At 52.1% G+C, this 17,834-nt stretch overlaps 1 protein-coding gene across 1 annotated transcript; it reads right to left on the bottom strand.

Annotated features, from left to right (window-relative positions):
- Positions 1–1,150: 1,150 nt before the first annotated feature.
- Positions 1,151–9,012, bottom strand: MYL9 (myosin light chain 9). Its single transcript, XM_029221542.1, has 4 exons — positions 8,881–9,012; positions 5,452–5,661; positions 2,860–3,021; positions 1,151–1,992 (listed from the first exon to the last, which is right to left on the bottom strand). Exons 2-4 carry the CDS (start codon positions 5,633–5,635, stop codon positions 1,820–1,822), a joined length of 519 nt encoding a protein of 172 aa, XP_029077375.1. The 5' UTR covers positions 5,636–5,661; positions 8,881–9,012; the 3' UTR covers positions 1,151–1,819.
- Positions 9,013–17,834: the final 8,822 nt, after the last annotated feature.

Raw genomic sequence — 17,834 nt, forward strand, 5'->3', positions numbered from 1 at the left:
AGCTGGCTGCAGTGAGTGGGTGGCCAGGCTCAGCGTGGGGTTGGGGCGAGGGTTGCTTGGGGCCCACAGTCTGGGGTCAGGATCAAGGGTGCGGTGTGGTTGGGACTGAGTCTGGGGAGTGTTTGGGCCTGGTTGGGACTCATTCGGGGCTGGCTCCATCTAAAGTTGTGATCAGGGACTTGTTGGGCTCAATTTGGAGGCAAGAGGAGGGGTTTCATGGGGCTCTGACCAGGGCTCGGCTGGAAGGGGCCTGGAGCCCCGATAGGGGCAGAGGCCTGTGGGAGGTTAGGCCTCCTGGGCCAGTGCAGGATCCCCGTAGTGCTCAGTGCTCCCTTGGCTCTGATCTCAGACCTTTGTCATGCACTGTGGCTGGCTGGCTCTGGGTGACCCTTAGGGAAGGCAGCAGGACCAAGTGGGGCCCAGCACCTCCTCCCTGCTGGGGTCAGGTGGGATGTGTCCAGCCCTGGCCTGAGCCCCATGGAAGGTCCAGAGGCCAAGGTCCAGCTCTCTTTCTGCCCCAGACCCACTGGGTGACCTCAGGCAGTCCCTGTCCCTATTGACTCTCTGTTCATTCAACCATTATTTCCCCTCCTCTTATGCTCCAGGCACCGTGGTCAGTGTCCCCATGGTTCAGATGTAACAGGGACCCCGTCTGCCTGTCTCTTGCACCTGTGGGATGTGAAAAGCTCTGGCTTGCTGTGCTGCTGGTCACGTGGCTGGACTGACCCTCCAGCTACGGCGGGTGCAGCTCAGAACACGCCTGGCAGCTGCCTGGAGCTGCCCGCAAGGAATCCATCCATTCTCATCTCCATCCCTGAGCTAATGGGGTGAGCCCTTCTCACTGTTCCCGAAGCCTCCCTGTTCTTCCAGGACCACCTGAGTGACCCTGGAGATCCAGGCTGTGGTCCTGAACACTGTGACCTTGACCGCTGCCCCCTCAGAGGCCCAGACCCCCCACTGGGATTTGCTGTGGTGATTCCTGTGGGTCCTCCCCACTCTGCCCTCTCCCTCCCAGGAGGGCTTTTCCCCTCAGCACCTCTGTCTGCTCCCCACTGCTGGTCTGGTCTCAGCTGAGCCTTCCCTGGGCCAGGGGCCGGGTTGGAGAGGATCAGGGCAGCCCCGGGGGATGGAAGGAGAGGGTGGGAGGGCGTTTGGGGCATGGGGGCTCCTTTATTTCACCCCAGTCACAGACACACAGACCAAAGGCAGTGCTCAGCCTTCTATTAGACATTCTGCCTCACCGAGACAAACACCCACCCTACATGCATCTTCTGGAGCGCACTCCCGGCGGGGTGGCGCGTGTTCTGGTGGCTGGGCAGGGTGCAGGGGACAGGACTGGCATCCTGTCCTCTGAGAGGGGGCCTGGGTGAGGTTCGCGTGCTTGTGGCAGTGGCTGGGGAAGGGTTTTTACGCCCTGCACAGGGTTGCACGTGCAGTGGTGTCCCAGACCAGGACGCAGGGCCCTGCCCATGGGGAGCAGCCTGGGAGTGGGCGGGCAACAGCTGGGGCCTGGGCTCTCTTGAGGGGCCTTCCCCTGGTGCTTCCAGGTCCAGCTTCTGGCCCAGTTCCCAAGAAGATGGGGTTTCCTTGGAGGGTCACGGGGGGAACCCCCGCCTCACGTTGGCTCCGCCCCTTGCCTGGCACTGCACTCTCTCAACCTGTTCCCTCCACTGGGAGCTGGGACCCTAACCCCTCAGAGGGAGGATCCTCTAGAGAGGGGCCTGTGGGCTCGCGGGTTTGTGGGCAGAGCCGGTGCAGACAGTGGCTGAGGGAGCAGGTGACTGGGACGCGGGCCTGGGCACAGGGGGGCTGGCCTGGCCTAGTCGTCTTTGTCCTTGGCGCCATGTTTGAGGATGCGGGTGAACTCCACGTAGTTGAAGTTGCCTTTCTTATCAATGGGCGCCTCGCGGTACATCTCATCCACTTCCTCGTCTGTGAAGCGGTCGCCCATGGTGGTGAGCAGCTCCCGGAGGTGGTCCTCGTGGATGAAACCTGGGGTCGGGGGGGCAGGGCCAGGGCCATGAGACAGGGACTCGGGCCGTGACACACCTAACAGCCTCTACCCCCGGGGCCCCCACCAGCCCTTTCAGACCCCAGAGAGGCCAGGAAAAGCCACAGCCCTGGTCTCTGTTCAGTTCAAGGTCGCCAGGGCCCATAGGGAAGAGTTCCGCCGTGGGACTGTCGGCGAGGTGTTTCTGCAGCGGACCTGGGGCTGGGGGGCGGTGCTGGCTATGTCCTGCTTTAAGAGCCTGAGCCCCAGAGTTCCACTGCCTGAGTTTGAATGCTGATCGCCCCCTTCTTTCTAGCTGTGTGACCTTGGGCAAGTTACTTATCCTCTCTTTGCCTGTTTGATCTGGAAAATGGGGATGAGAATATGCCACGCTGGTAGGGGACTGTGATGGCAGGAAAATGCTCGGACACGCTTAGGCCTGTGGCCCTGAGGGACTGCTGAAGCAGCTACTACCAGCATCGCTCTGGCCTGTCCCTGGGAGACACCGGCTGTGACGTAGAAGCCCTTTGGAAGATTCGAGGATGGGGGCTGGTTTCTGTACCTCGTCGGCCAGAGGGCCTGAAATGGTTTGGTGTCCGGAAGGGTAGAAAGCAGAGGCCTGGTGCGTTGGGCCAACAGGTGAACTAGGAAATGGGAAAGCTTGGTGGATGTGGGCTGTTTTAGTCTCGCATTTGGGGGAGAAAACAAGAAAGTAGCATAGCTTTTATGGTTCTGGCAACAGAAACGGGTGATTTCTGTTCTGGCCTTTGGGGGCAAGCGTGGCCGGGTCCCACCGGCGTACGTGGGGGTGCCCTGGGGGAGGTGTGCAGGCCCAGCCCTGTCCAGGCCTCCATCCAGAGGCTGCCGACCTGAGGCCTCCTCGTCGAAGCAGGCGAAGGCGTTGCGGATCACGTCCTCGGGGTCCGTGCCATTCAGCTTCTCCCCAAACATAGTGAGGAACATTGTGAAGTTGATGGGCCCCGGGGCCTCGCTCATCATGCCCTCCAGGTACTCGTCCGTGGGGTTCTTCCCTGTGATGGGAGGGCCATTTGTGCCTGCTGTCCCCTCCTGTCCCCTCCCTCCTCCCTGTCCCCTCCCTTCATGGCCCCACAGACAGGTGACAGTACGTTTTGTAAACTGTAAAGCATGTCTCTGGGACGGCCGGCTCTCTGCTCCCTCCCCGCTCTCCTGGCAGGTGGCCTTGACCACTTTCCTCCTCAGGTCTGGGGTCTGGATGTCCGCCACGGGCAATGCTCACTGAAGTATAAGGGCCCCCATCTGCTGACCGCTCACGGCGTCCCGTGCTTCATGTGCCTTATTGCTTTAACTTTCACCACCTGTGAGGTCAGCCGTCTCATCCCCCTTCACAGGTGTGGGACCTGAGGCCCAGAGGTTAGGACTTGTCCTTAGTCACACGGCGAGTAAGGAGTAGAGCCAGCATTTGAAGCCAGGCAGCCAGACCCCAGGTCCCAGGCACAGTTTTGAAAGTAGTTAAACCAGTGAGCTTTGGTGCCACACCAAAGGTTAGGGTTTGAATCCCAGCTCTATGCCTGTTTCCCCTGCCTCTGAGGAGAACTGTGAAGGTGAAGAAGGCAATGGCTGTAAAATGGGCAGAACAATGATTGGCATTGGCCCTGTGGATTTGAATCAACTGCTGGTTCAAATCCCAGCTCTACCACTTAGTAGCTGTGTGACCGTGGGCAGATTACTTAACTTCTCTGAGCCTCTGTTTCCTCATTTATAAAGTGGGAATAATAATCACACCTGCCTAATAGGATTGCTTTGATATTTAAGATAATACCTGCAGAGCTGCTGCTTGTTATTATTTTATTATTTGCTACTCTTGTTTTTTTTTTTTTTTTTTTTTTGCTGTACGCGGGCCTCTCACTGTTGTGGCCTTTCCCGTTGCGGAGCACAGGCTCCAGACGCGCAGGCCCAGTGGCCATGGCTCACGGGCCCAGCCGCTCTGCGGCACACGGGATCTTCCCGGACGGGGGCACGAACCCGTGTCCCCTGCATCGGCAGGCGGACTCTCAACCACTGCGCCACCGGGGAAGCCCTGCTCTTGTTTTTTAACCTGAGGAGGATGTTCCTTTTTTTTTGTTTTTGGGCATGCCGGTGTGGCATGCAGGATCTGAGTTCCCCGACCAGGGATCCAACCCATGCCCCCTGCAGTGGAATTGTGGAGTCCTAACCACTGGACCGCCAGGGAATTCCCAGAGGATGATGTTCTTAACCAGAGGCCATGATTGATCTGTGGACTCACTGACACGAGCTACAAACAGGAGTGAGGATTTTTCTGGGTAGATGCCCAGGCCTGTCATCAAGTCTCTGGGGTTGAGGGCCCCGGGTGCAGGCGCTGCCTCATAAATGGAAAGGAGTCTTCGTGTCCCTGTCTCCTCTGAGCCTCACACACTCTGCTCTGTCCCCATGGGATGGCTGAGGCCTGAAGAGCTGTGACATTGGGACTCACAGCTCCTCCCCTCGCCAGGCCTCAGTCCTCCTTCCTGCTGGTGACCTCCTCAGGGAGGGAGCCTTCAGGTGAGTCTGACCTGAAGCTGGGAGGGGTGTGGTGCCGAGCGTGGGGGCAGTGTGTGATGTCAGCCCTCCTGCTCCCTCTACATTGCTTGCTCCTCCCACCAGACACCCTGGGGGTGCACACAAGGGCCACGGTCACCATTGCACAGGAGGGGAAACAGGCACAGAGCGGGACTGCCCAGCTGTGAGGGGCAATGCCAGGGACTGACTCAGGCCTGTCTGGCCATAGGCTGCCACCTCTACTGCCAGAGACCACCCCCTCCCCCAGCCAGTGTCTGGCCCAGATGCTCTCACCTGGATGAAGGGGGCACCAGGAACTTGGGTTGAGGGTGGTTGTCTGTGGCTAGCACATGGGGAGGGATGTGGAAGCAGAGCCACAGGCTGGGGGCTGGTGTCTGGAGGCCTGGCCTCTGGGCCTCAGTTTCCCCATCTGAGCAATGGTGAGATGCACTAGATTCCTGAGCCCTTTCAGCTCTGATTCTGATTCTGGGGAAATCTCTGGAGTCAGCCTTTCAGAGCCTGACACAGGTGACCTCTAAAGGAGGGGGGCAGATACCCTGGCCTCCCTTCTAAGGCCTCAGTTTCCCCATTGTACAATGGAAAGTCCATGCAGTTCAAACTTTCTTGTAGTTGCTGATCCCTTTCTTTAAAGCAAATGGTACCGGGCAGCCCAATCCACAAATCTGCCTGAGGCAGTCCTGCCCTGGAGTGGGCCTGTCTGGGTTCAAGTCCAGTGGCAAACTGCTCTGTGCCTCAGTTTCCCTACCTGCTAAATGGAGAAAGTGATGGCAGCTACTCTCCAGGGTGGGTGCCTCATGTCAGTGCACAGGAAGTGTTCCGTAAGGGATGAGCAGCCCCACTGCCTGCTCCAGCTGCAGCCCTTGCTGGGCCCACTTGGACTCCCACACCCCGCCCCTGCTCACCCAGCGAGGCCAGCATGTCATGCAAGTCCTCCTTGTCAATGAAGCCATCTCGGTTCTGGTCAATCATGTTGAAGGCCTCCTTAAACTCCTGGATCTGGGACTGGTCAAACATTGCGAAGACATTGGATGTGGCCCGCTGTGGCCGCTTCTTGGTGGTCTTGGCCTTGGCCCGTTTACTGGACATCTTGGCTGCGGGCGTGTGGGGCTTTCCTGTAGGCAGTGGGTGTAAGTGGGAGAGCCTCCTGTGACCCCAGGCCAGAGGATCTTCTGGCCTGCCCCTGCTCGGCTGTCAGGGCCTGGGCCGGTCTCCGTGCTCCCATAGGCCTGGGGCTTCTGCCACCCAGCTCATCACAGAAGCATACAGTGTTGGCCCTGTGTGATCTGAAACAACTTCCTCTACCTCTCTGAGTGAGTATACTCATCTGGGAATGGGATAGGAGTGCCCAGCCGAAGGGATTAATTTGACTTAGTGCCCAAGAAGCCCCTGGCATGGTGCCCGGCACAGAGGAAGCTATTTTTGCTGTGACTGTTTGGGTAAGACACTTAGGATTGGGTTCGGTGCCAACCATTTCCATGCTTTATCTCCTTTAAGCCTTAATAGCATTTACACTGTCCATCTCTCTCCGGCTTACAAGGTGGGTTGCCTTGTAAGAGGCTCTGAGGCTCCCTGCCCCCACCAGCAGGAAGGAGCTGGGTCAGCGGCACGCATTCCTGACATTCCTCATCCTCTCCTCCTCCCCATCCCTCTGCCCTCCCTCCTCTGGAGGTTCTGGAAGGCCAGTGCTCTGGGCAGTCTCCCTTCCCCCCACCTGTCCACACTTGACCAGCCCCTTAGGGTGGGAGATAGACCTGATTTGGGCCCTACCCCTTGTTCTCACTCCTCAGTGCTTATAGGAGCATAGAGCTCCCCCCGGCTCAGAAGCCCAGCTTCCTGTCACCCTTGTTTAGACCTGGCCTCCGAGCCTGTCTCACCCATTGCATACAGACCCAGACACTTCACCTTGAAACCCTTGACGGTTCCCGCCATCCCCTCCCCTCCCCCAGCAAGTCTTGGCCCCTCAGCCTGGCATCAAAGGCCCTGTGTGAACCCCTCCTGCCCTGCTCTCTGACTGGCCATGGCATCCCTCATGGCGTCCCTCCTGCCATCTATGTCTGCTCCCCAGACCCCCCCCCACGACTTTCCTTCTTGGTCCTTCCCCCCGGAATGCCCTTCCTTCTCCAGCCCAGTTCTTCAGGCAGCCCTTGGGGAGCAGTTCCCCCACGCTGGCTTTGACAGTAAGCACTTAAAGGTCTTTCTCCCTCACAATCAATCAGGGCTGGTGTAAGTCCCCCGATTTAAACCTAAGCCCATTGTGGTGCTCATAGATGCTTGTTTAATGAATGACTGTGAAGGGCAACTGCAGCCAGTCTGCTGGCCCCACTGTACAGAAGGGGAAACTGAGGCCCAGCAAGGGGCTCTTTCCCTGAACCCTTGTCATGGCTAGTGGGGACTGTGCCCCTGAAGACCTAGGGCCATGTGCCCTCAGCTGGGGCAGTTGTGGGCCTGGCCGAGGCCCCAGGACTGCTGCCCTCTTTCCTCTGCCCTGAGTTCCTTTGTTGAGGATCTGCAGGAAGCCTTAAGTGCTCCTCGATCTGTCGCCAGGCCTGTATCTCATGACCTTGTTCAACCCATTTGCCGTCTTTTGGCCTTTGAGATCTTAAACCCTGAGCTGGGGTGTGGGCCAGCCCCAGTCCTTCCCCAGAGCCACAGCTGCCTATAGTTATAGACTGTCCCACTGGGTCCCACTGGACTGACACACCTGGCCCTCAGGGTTTCTCCTGTGGTTGAGGGCAGGTAGACAAAAGCCTTTCCCACCCTTGACCTGGGTGGGAGTGGGATGGTGCTGTCGGCAGGGAGTGCCACCGTGTCCTGTGGTTAGTGCTTCGAGGGGCCCACTCCTTCACTGAGCCAGGTGTTCTCTGGGAACTTTGACTCATGGCACCCACAGAAGGCAGCTGAGGAGAAGTCCACTGTGCCCAGCAAAGGCTGTGATGGTTATCATCACTGTCACCACCACCACCCCCCGCCCCCGTAAAGTTCTAGGGCAGACGTGTCAGGATGAGAGAGAAAGCCGCGACCAAAGGCGGGAGTGGCCAAGAGCTCACCCACTGCTCTGATACTAGCTGGGCTCCCCTGCCTCCCTGGCCACCCCATCCCCGTCCTCTTGTGCTGAGGGGCCGTGACAGGGCTTGGAGCACTGAACTGTACAGTTTGTCCATCCCAGCAGCCTTGGGAAGCAGGGTGGGGAGAGTGGGGCGCCCCTCACCGTGCAATTAAAAGAACTGAGGCCTGTGAAGTGGTGTGTCCATGAGAGGGGTAGAGTCCAACTGGAAGCCAGGACCCCTGGGCTAGGGGTGGGTCTGGGGGTGGCAAATGGCCTTTCATGGTGGGTGGATGGCTACTGAGGGGCTGAGGACTCTTTGTGACCAGAGGCAGTTTCCAGTCTTGGCTGAGGGACTGGGGTCAGAGACAGGCTGGCCTCTTAGCCCTGGAGCCGTCCCCTCATCCTCCTGGGGATCCTAGCCACCGGCGATCCGATATAGCGGGTACTTGGCCTGCTGCAACTAGGTGCCACCTCCCCCTTTCTGGTGCCTGAAATCCCACCGTAACAGCAAAGACAAGGCCTGTGTCCCCCATTACCTCATGGTCCCTATGGCTGGCAGTGCCAGATGCCTTGCTGGTAAAGTCACCTCATCTGAGGCAGTTATCTGACCCTTTCCTGAGAGCAGCCAGAGCAGCTGGAGGGCTGGGGAGGCGTGGGGACCAGGTCCTGAAGCCCAGGTCCTTGTCCAGCCGGGGGGCGGGGTGAGCCCGCAGAGGGCCCCTGGCGCAACTTCTCCACCCAGCAGGCCCAGGTGGGCAGACGGCTCAGAGTGGGCAAGCCCCAGGGCGCGGCACACAGCCTCGGTGTGTGTGTGTGTGTGTGTGTGTGTGTGTGTGTGTGTGTGTGTGTGTGTGTGTGTGGACGGGGGTTACTCCGGTCTCCACCCCTCTCTCCTGCCCCAGGAGATGGGGGATGGGACACGGACGCTCTGGAGGACACATATGGGTCCCCTAGGGCAGGGAACACCGGCAGCCACACGCCACACGCCCTACCGTCCTCCCGGGCATCCCGAGTCCTGGGCTTGGCACCTCTAACTGCACAGCAAAGGGTCAGGGCCCGGACAGTCTTCCCTGGCCATAGGCCCACTGGTTCCCGGAGCCGGGAACAGTCTCCCTGCTGCCCAGACCCAGCCAGAATCCCCGTCAGACCGAGCAACCTCGCAGCCCCAGCCAGGCCCACGAGCTGTCCCTGCCCAGAGGCCCTCCGACACCTCCCTGCGTCCCCAAGTTCGGGCCGCGGCCGTCACACCGCCCACACTAGACCACCCGGGTCGCCGAGCTCCCACCTGGTGCGGAGAAGGCGCTGGCTCGGTGCGCGGAGCGGGTGCGGAGCCGGGGCTGGCGGGCCGTCGGTGGGGTCCGGGCTGGGCGCGGTGGGGGCGCGGGGTGGGGCGCGGCGCCGGGCCTTACAAGGCAGAAGAATGTGCGGCAGCGGCGGGATGGGGGCGGGGCCGCAGCAGCCCGGCCTTATTTGGCCTCGACCCACGGCCCCGGGAGGCGGGGTGTTACTGGGTGAACCCCCAGGCTGCCAGGGCCTTCCCCATCGTGGACAGGGGAGGTGACGGGGGTGAGAAGGGGGCCTGGACTGCCCGGGGAAGGGGGTTTATATGGGCCGGCCCTTCGTCTCCTGCGAGGCCCGCAGAACATGCAGGGGCCTCTAGTCCTCAGACCCTACCCCCATCTTTCCCCCAAAGGCGCGCTGCCCAGCCCATTCCCGGGGGAGGGCCTCCTTCCACCAGGCCAAGTATGGCTTTTTTCCAGTCCCAGAGAAGAGGCGTGTCAGAGAGAACCCACTATCCTCATACAGAGCCAGCAGTCAGCCTCCTGGGGTGTGGGGCGCACATGAAAGTTGGTAGGACCGTACTGGGGACAGCCCACCTCAGCCAAGTCATTCTTCTCTCTAGGTGCCCTCAGTTTCCTCACCTGTAAAATGGGAGTGTGGTGGTGAGAATTCAGTGAAAGAGTGGCCAGAAAGACCCACGTAGACCCTGGGGAGCCAGCGAGAGGAGCAGGGGCTAGCGGACCCCTGGAGCATCCTTGCCAAAGGGGCTGCACCCCCTATCCCCCTCTTGTTGGCCTGAGTTGGAGGATGGAGTCTGGAAGGACAGACCCATACCCTCTGCCATCGGACATCAGGTCCATCAGTTTGACCCGTGAAGCAACACCTTACCCATCAGCCCCTACCTGGACTCCCGTCCTGCTCTCTCTCCCCTTTGATCCAACACGGACGTTCCCAAGGGAACTTTTCAACACCCAGTTACTTACTCTGTAAATATTAACTGACACCTGCTACCTGCCAGGCACTGTGCTTGGGTGCTGGGGTAAGTACTCAAGTAATTGCACTCAGGAAGCATTTGTTCTTGTGGAGGGAAATACCATGAACAAGTGGCTCCACGGCTTGGAGGGTAGAAATAAATGCCTTGAGGGAGAATAAAACTAGGTGAGGGGAGAGAGAGTAACAGGAGGTGGGGCTGCCTCCCAGGAAGTGACATCTGGGCAGCGCTGAAGGATGTGAGGGAGTGAGCCAGCCCAGTGAGCCTCTGAGGCAGAAGCCCTGTAGGGGGAGCTTGGCCAGGTCACGGTCAAGGAGCAGCGGGAGGTCAGTGTGACTGAGGGGAGGGGGGTGGGAGAGGAGGTCTGAGAAGCACTAGGGACCAACTCGGGGATCCTTGTGTTACCCCAAAACTGGATTTGCCTCTTGGTGGGTGTCAAGCCAATAGACACTAACACGCCAAAGATCTGGAGAAGGAAGGATTTATTATTACTCGCAGCCAGTAAGGAGAATCTTAGGGGTGATCTTTCCCAAAGCAGTGTTTCCCTGAACAGCAAAACGGGGGAAGTTTTAAGCTAAGGGTACATGCATATTCATGAAGGGGCTTGAGCAGAGCAGAAATCCGCATGGAAATGGGGCCAAGGTCCAAGCTTTAGCTGAAGTCAGGAGGGTCAGCATTATCATTCCGTCCTCCACCTGGGGTGGGGGTCTTAGTCCCTGCAGGGCGCAAAGACAAGTTATTATGCCTGTCCCTTGAGGAGAAGCTAGGGCCCTGCTCTATCAGTGCACTGTTGTCTGACTGCCTTTTCTCTGTTCCTGCATTCCTTTGTTCTCTTAAGATCATTAATTACTGAGACCTGTTCAAGGGCAAGCATTGTGGTCAGGCTTAGATCACAGAATGACTTAGGCCAAAATGACTTCTCTTATGTCAAGAAAGCCATTCCTGGTTCTCTTTCTCCAGGGACCCCTTAACTTACCTGCTTACACTCGTAGGCCGCTGTAAGACATCAGAGAGTTCTGAGCAGAAGGGTGGCGTGATCTGGCTTATGTTCTAACTGAATCCCCTTTGGGGTTGGGGAGGGGGAAGCAGGGAGACCAGTGAGGAGCTATTCAACAGGATGAGGTGTCCAGACTAGTGTGGTGGCAGTGGGAGAAGTGATGGGATTCTGGACATATTTTTTTGGCTCGGGAGGGAGGGTGGCCATGCAGTGCGGCTTGTAGGGTCTTACTTCCCCGACCAGAGATCAAACCTGGGCCCTCAGCAGTGAAAGCGTGGAGTCTTAACCACTGGATCACCAGGGAATTCCCATCTGGACATATTTTGAAGTTGCATCCAATAGGATTTTCGCATAGATTGGTATGTGTGTGAGAGTCAAGGAAGACTTGAAGACTCCAAGGGTTCTGGTCTGAGCAGCTGGAGAGAAAGAGCTGCCATTTTCTAAAATGAGTCTCTTACGGAAGGAGCAGGTTTGGTGAGAGATCAAAAGTTCTGTTTTGGACATATTAAATTTTAAAAACTTTACTTTGAAATAGTTTCAAACTTACAGTAAAGTTATAAGAACTGTACAGAGAGCTCCTATATACCTTCACTCAGGTTCTCTAATTGTTAACATTTGGCTTTATTATACTGTCTTCCGTGTGTGTGTGTGTGTGTTTATCCTCCTCCCCAGCCATTTGAGAGTAAGTTGCACACATCAAGCCCTTTTACCCCGAAATACTTCAGTGAGTATCTCCTAAAAAGGAGATTATATTACATATCCATATTACAGTGATTAAAATCAGGAAAAAATTTTTTATTGAAATATAGTTGATGTACAGTATTATAAGTTACAGGTGTACAATATAGTGATTCACAATTTTTTTTTTTTTTGCGGTATGCGGGCCTCTCACTGTTGTGGCCTCTCCCATTGCGGAGCACAGGCTCTGGACGTGCAGGCTCAGTGGCCATGGCTCACGGGCCTAGCCGCTCCGTGGTATCTTCCCGGACCGGGGCACGAACCCGTGTCCCCTGCATCGGCAGGTGGACTCTCAACCACTGCGCCACCAGGGAAGCCCTAATACTATTTTGTTTTCAGAGATTTAATTTTTTTTTTTTTGGATGCATTGGGTCTTCATTGCTGCGCAGGCTTTCTCTAGTTGTGGTGAGCAGGGGCTACTCTTCCTTGCGGTGCGTGGGCTTCTCACCGCGGTGGCTTCTCTTGTTGTGGAGCATGGGCTATAAGCATGTGGGCTTAGTAGCTGTGGCACACGGGCTCAGTAGTTGTGGCTCGCGGGCTCTAGAGCGCAGGCTCAGTAGTTGTGGCACACGGGCTTAGTTGCTCTGCGGCATGTGGGATCCTCCCAGACCAGGGCTCGAACCCGTGTCCCCTGCATTGGCAGGCGGATTCTTATCCACTGTGCCACCAGGGAAGTCCCGATTTAATACTATTATCTAATTTACAATCCATATTCAGGTTTTGCCAATTATCCCAATAATGTCCTTTATAAAAAATTTCTTTCTGGTCCAGTAGCCAATCCAAGGTTATCATATTTCTTTGATCTCCTTCTCTCTCTCTCTCTCTGTGTGTGTGTGTGTGTGTGTATGGTAAAATAACAAAATTTATCATTTTAACCAATTTTAAGTGTACAGTTCAGTGGCATTAAGTACATTCACATTGTTGTACAACTATCACTACCATCCATCTCCAGAACTATTGATAAATTCTGTAGCCATTAAATAGTAACTCCCTATTCTTTTACCTGAGCTGCTAGGTAACCATCATTCTACTTTCTGTCTCTATGAATTTGACTACTCTGGGTCCCTCATATAAGTGGAATCAAACAGTATTTGTCCTTTTGTGACCAGTTTATTTCACTTAGCATAATTTCTTCAAGGTTCATCCATTTTTTAGCATATGTCAGAATTGTTTTCCTTCTTAAGGCTAAATAATATTCCATTGTGTGGAGAGACCACATTTTGCTTATCCATTCATCTGTCACCAGACATGTGGTTCTTTCCATCTTTTGGCTGTTGTGAATAATGCTGCTATTAACATGGGTGTAGTACAAATATCTTTTCATGTCCCTGCTTTTTATTCTTTGGGGGTATATATCCAGAAGCAAAATTGCAGGATTATATGGTAATTCTGTTTTTAATTTTTTTGAGGAACCGCCATACTGTTTTCCACAGAAGCTGTACCATTTTACATTCCCACCAACAGTGCGCAAGGGTTGTAATTTCTCTACATCCTCGCCAACACTTGTTATTTTCTGTTCTTCTTTCTTCCTTCCTCCCTTCCTTCCTTCCATCCTTTCCTTCCTTTCTTCCTTTCTTTCTTTTTAGTAATAGTCATCCTAATGGGTGTGAAGTGATATCTCATTGTGGTTTTGATTTGTATTTCCATAATAACTAACATTAAGTATCTTTTCATGTGCTTATTGACCATTTGTGTATCTTCTTTGGAGAAATGTCTATTCAAATTCTTTGCCCATTTAAAAAATCAGGTTGTTGGACTTCCCTGGTGGTCCAGTGGTTAAGACTCCATGCTTCCACTGCAGGGGGCACGGGTTTGATCCCTGGTCAGGGAACTAGGATCCCGCATGCTACATGACATGAGCCCCCCCCAGAAAAAAATCAGGTTGTTTTTTTGTTGTTGAGTTGTAAGAGTTTTTTAATATATTCTGGATATTAATCCCTTATCAGATAATATGATTTGCAAACATTTTCTTCCATGCTGTGGACTTCTCTGTTTAAAATAATTTTAAAAATTTATATAATTTTTATATACCATAAAATTCACCCTTTTCAAGTGTACAATTCAGTGGTTTTAGAATACTCACAGAGTTATACAACCATCACCGCCATGTAGTTCCAGAACATTTTATCAGCCCCCAAGAATCAACATACTCATTAGCAGTCACTCCCCACTTCCCCTCCCCCTCATCCCCCGGCAAACACTAATCTACCTTCTGTCTCCGGATTTGTTTACTCTGGAAATTTAATGTAAGTGGAATCATATAATATGTGGCCTTTTGTGACTGTCTTCTTTCACTTAGCATAATGTTTTCAAGGTCCGTCTCCGTTATAACATGTATCAGTACTTCATTCTTTTCATTGCTGAATAGTATTCCATTCTATTGCTATACCACATTTTGTTTACATATTTCTCAGTTGATTGATATTTGGGTTGTTTCCACTTTTTGGCTATTATAAATAATGCTACTATGAATGTTGGTGTATAAGTTTATGTGTGGATGTATATATTCACTTTTTTGGATATATATCTAAGAGTGGAATTCCTGGGTCACCTGCTAACTCTATGTTTAAACTTTTGAGGGGCTTCCAAACTGTTTTCTTCAGTGCTGTGTTGTTTTATATTACCACCAAAAATGTGAGGGTTCCAGTTTCTCCACATCCTCACTAACACTAGTCTTCTAGTCATCCTATTGGGTGTGAAGTGGTATCTCATTGTGGTTTTGATTAACATTTCCCTAAAGACTTGTTATCTTGAACACCTCTTCACGTGCTGATTGGACATTTGTGTATCTTCTTTGAAGAAATGATTATTCAGATATTTTGCCCATTTTAAAATTTCTTTTTTTGTTGTTGGGTTGCAAAGGTGCTTTGTATAGTCTAGCTATTACACCCTTACCAGGTATATGATTTTCAAATCTTCTCTCCCATTCCGTGGGTTATCTTTTCATTTTTTGGTTTGTTTAAAGATGCATAAATGTTTTTAACTTTGATGAAGTTTATTTTTTTTGGTTTCTTGTGCCTTTTTTTATCATATCCGTGAAACCACTGCCTAATCCAAGGTTGTAAATATTTATACCTATGTTTTATCCTAAGAGTTTTGTAGTTTTAGCTCTTCAATTTAGGTCTCTAATTCACTTTAAGTTAATTTTGTATATGGAGTGAGGTAAGGGTCTAACTTCCTTCTTTTGCATGTGGATATCCAGTTGTCGCAGCACCATTTGCTGAAAAGACTATTCTTTCTCCATTGAATTTTCTTGGCTCTCTTGTTGAAAATCAGTTGTCCATAAATGTATGGGTTATTTCTGGACTCTCAATTCTACTTCATTGATATATATGTCTACCCTTCTGGCAGTACCACACAATCTTGATTACTTTAGTTTTGTAATCAGGAAGTGTTTCATCCAACTTTGTTCTTCTTTTTCACTATTGCTTGGCTATTCAGAGTCTCTTGCATTTCCATATCAGTTAAGATCAGCTTGTCAATTTCTACAGAAGAGGCAGCTGGGATTTTGATAGAGATTGTGCTGACCCTGTAGGTTAATTTGGGGGAGCATTGCCTTCTTAACAATATTAAGTCTTCTGATCCATGAACATGAAGTGCCTTTCCTTTTACTTAGATCTTTTAAAATTTCTCTTAATGATATTTTGTAGTTTTCAGTTTACAAGTCTTGTACTTCTTTTGTTAAATGTATTCCTAAGTGTTTTGATCTTTTTGATGCTATTGTAAATGGAATGGTTTTCTTAAACTCATTTTCAGCGTGTTCACTGGTAGTTGAACTGTTTTTACTCACGATACTTCTGACACCAAATATGTGGGTATTTTCCTCACACCAGTCAATTCTCCAACTCTCTGGACACCAATTGGATGTCCTACTATTCAGTTCAATCCTAACCCTAACTACCTGGAGTTAGTGTCAGACTCCACAGGTTTAAGGGCTCAGTCCCACAAGATTTCCCTCACATCAGACCCAGGTTACCCACACCTTTGTCCAACTTGACTACGAATTGCAGATTACTACACATCCCTCCCCGCCAGTGTTAGGGGACTGTTGACCAAAACCACCAGCCTTAGCCAGGCTCACTTGCCTGAGTTGTCTCACAACAGGAAGTCCCGATAAGGACTGGAATCCATCTTGGCTGAGAGATGAGCATGCCACCAGGAAGGATCCCGAGTGAGACTATGGGCCAAGCAAGATGATTGGCCAGAGACAACCTGGAAACTAATCCCATTACCATAAACCCTGAGACTTTGAGCCATGTGGCAGAGCACTTCTCCTGGGTTCCCTTACCCTACCGCTCTCTGCCTGGGCGCCCCTTCCCGATAAATTCTTTTGCTTTGTCAGCACGTGTGTCTCCTTGGACAGTTCATCTCTGAGTGTTAGACAAGAGCCCACTCTCGGGCCCTGGAAGGGGTCCCCCTTCCTGCAACACCATGATAAATAATTTCTTTGAACTGCTCATAGAACTCAGGAAAGCAATTTAATTACTATTATCAGTTTACTATAAAGGATACAACTCAGGAACAGCCAAATGGAAGAGATGCACAGGATAAAGTGGGGGCAGGGGAAAGGGGGAGCTTCCATGCCCTCTCCGGGGATGCCATTTTCTCAGCACCTTGACGTGTTCACCAGCCTGGAAGCACTCCAAACTCTGTTGTGTAGGGGTTTTTACGGAGGTTTCATTACAGAGGCATGATTAAATCTTTGGCCATTATGACTGACTTAATCTCCAGCCCCTCTTCCCTCCCTGGAAGTTGGGGAATGAGGCTGAAATTTCTAACCCTCTAACCATGCCTTTGTCTTTCTAGCAACCAGCCCCTATCCTGAAGCTATCTAGGGGCCCCCAGCCACCAGTCCTGCCACTAGCATACAAAAGATTCTCATCACTCCAGAGAGTCCAAGGGTTTCAGGAGCTGTGTACCAGGAGCTAGGGGCGAAGACCAAATATTTATTGTTTATTATATCACAGTAGAGATACGATGTTTTTTTTTGTTTGTTTGGTTTTTTTCAGTACGCGGGCCTCTTACTGTTGTGGCCTCTCCCGTTGCGGAGCACAGGCTCTGGACGCGCAGGCTCAGTGGCCATGGCTCACGGGCCCAGCCGCTCCGCGGCATGTGGGATCCTCCCGGACCGGGGCATGAACCCGTGTCCCCTGCATCGGCAGGCGGACTTTCAACCACTGTGCCACCAGGGAAGCCCACGATTGGTTTTTGTATATTGATCTTGCTTCCAGGAACACTGCTGAACTAATTTATTAACTCTGATAATTTTTTTGTGGATAACTTAGGGTTTTCTATATGAAAGATCATGTTATCTGCAAATAGAGGTAGTTTAACTTTCTTTCCAATTTAGATGTCATCCATTCATTCATTTATTCATTCTCGCCTAAAGGCCCTGGCTGGAACCTACCGTACAATATTGAGTAGAAGTGGCAAGAGTGAACCTCTTCATCTTGTTCCTTATCTTGAGGGGAAAGCTTTCAGTCTTTCACCATTAAACACGTTAGCTGTGGATTTTTTTTTTTTTTTTTTGGATGTCCATTATCAGCTTGAGGATGTTCTAATTTGTTGAACGTTTTTATCATGAAAGGGTGCTGGGTTTTATCAAATGTTTATTCTGCATCTATTGAAATGTCTTTAATCTCTGGCCCTTAGAACTGTCCTTTAGCTTTTCTATGTCTTTCATGCACTGACGTTTTTGGAGGGTCCCAGCCAGTTTCTTGGTGCTCCCTCATGATTAGCTTCAGGCTATGGACTTTTGACAGGAATATCACAGAAGTGATGCTGTATTCTTCCCAGTGCATCTTATCAGGAAACACGTATGATGTTATTATTACCAGTGATGGGAAAAAATTAACTTTGGCCATCTAGTGTCTGCCAGATTTATTCATCAGAAAATTGCTGTTTTTCCCTTTTGTAATTAATATGTTCATTAGTAGGTAATTTGTGGGGTGCTCCTTTGAGACTAAATATTCTGTTCCTCATCAAACTTTTACCCATGGCTTTTAACACGCACTGATGATCCAGTTGTTACTATGATGCTTGTCAAATGGTGATTTTTCTAACGATTCCCACTTCCTTTTACTGGTTGGTGGACGTGTTAACTTTGAGATTACCTGTTAGATGTCTAAGTGGAGGTGGTGAGTGGGAAGTGCAAAGTTCAAGGAAAGGTACAGGTTGTAGATTTAGATGTAGGAGTTGTCAGTCTGTAGAAGGTTAAAGCCATTAGCAGTTG

The sequence above is a fragment of the Monodon monoceros genome, unplaced genomic scaffold, assembly GCF_005190385.1.
Source record: "Monodon monoceros isolate NGI ecotype Baffin Bay Population unplaced genomic scaffold, NGI_Narwhal_1 Super_Scaffold_13, whole genome shotgun sequence".
Classification (NCBI taxonomy): Eukaryota; Metazoa; Chordata; class Mammalia; order Artiodactyla; family Monodontidae; genus Monodon; species Monodon monoceros.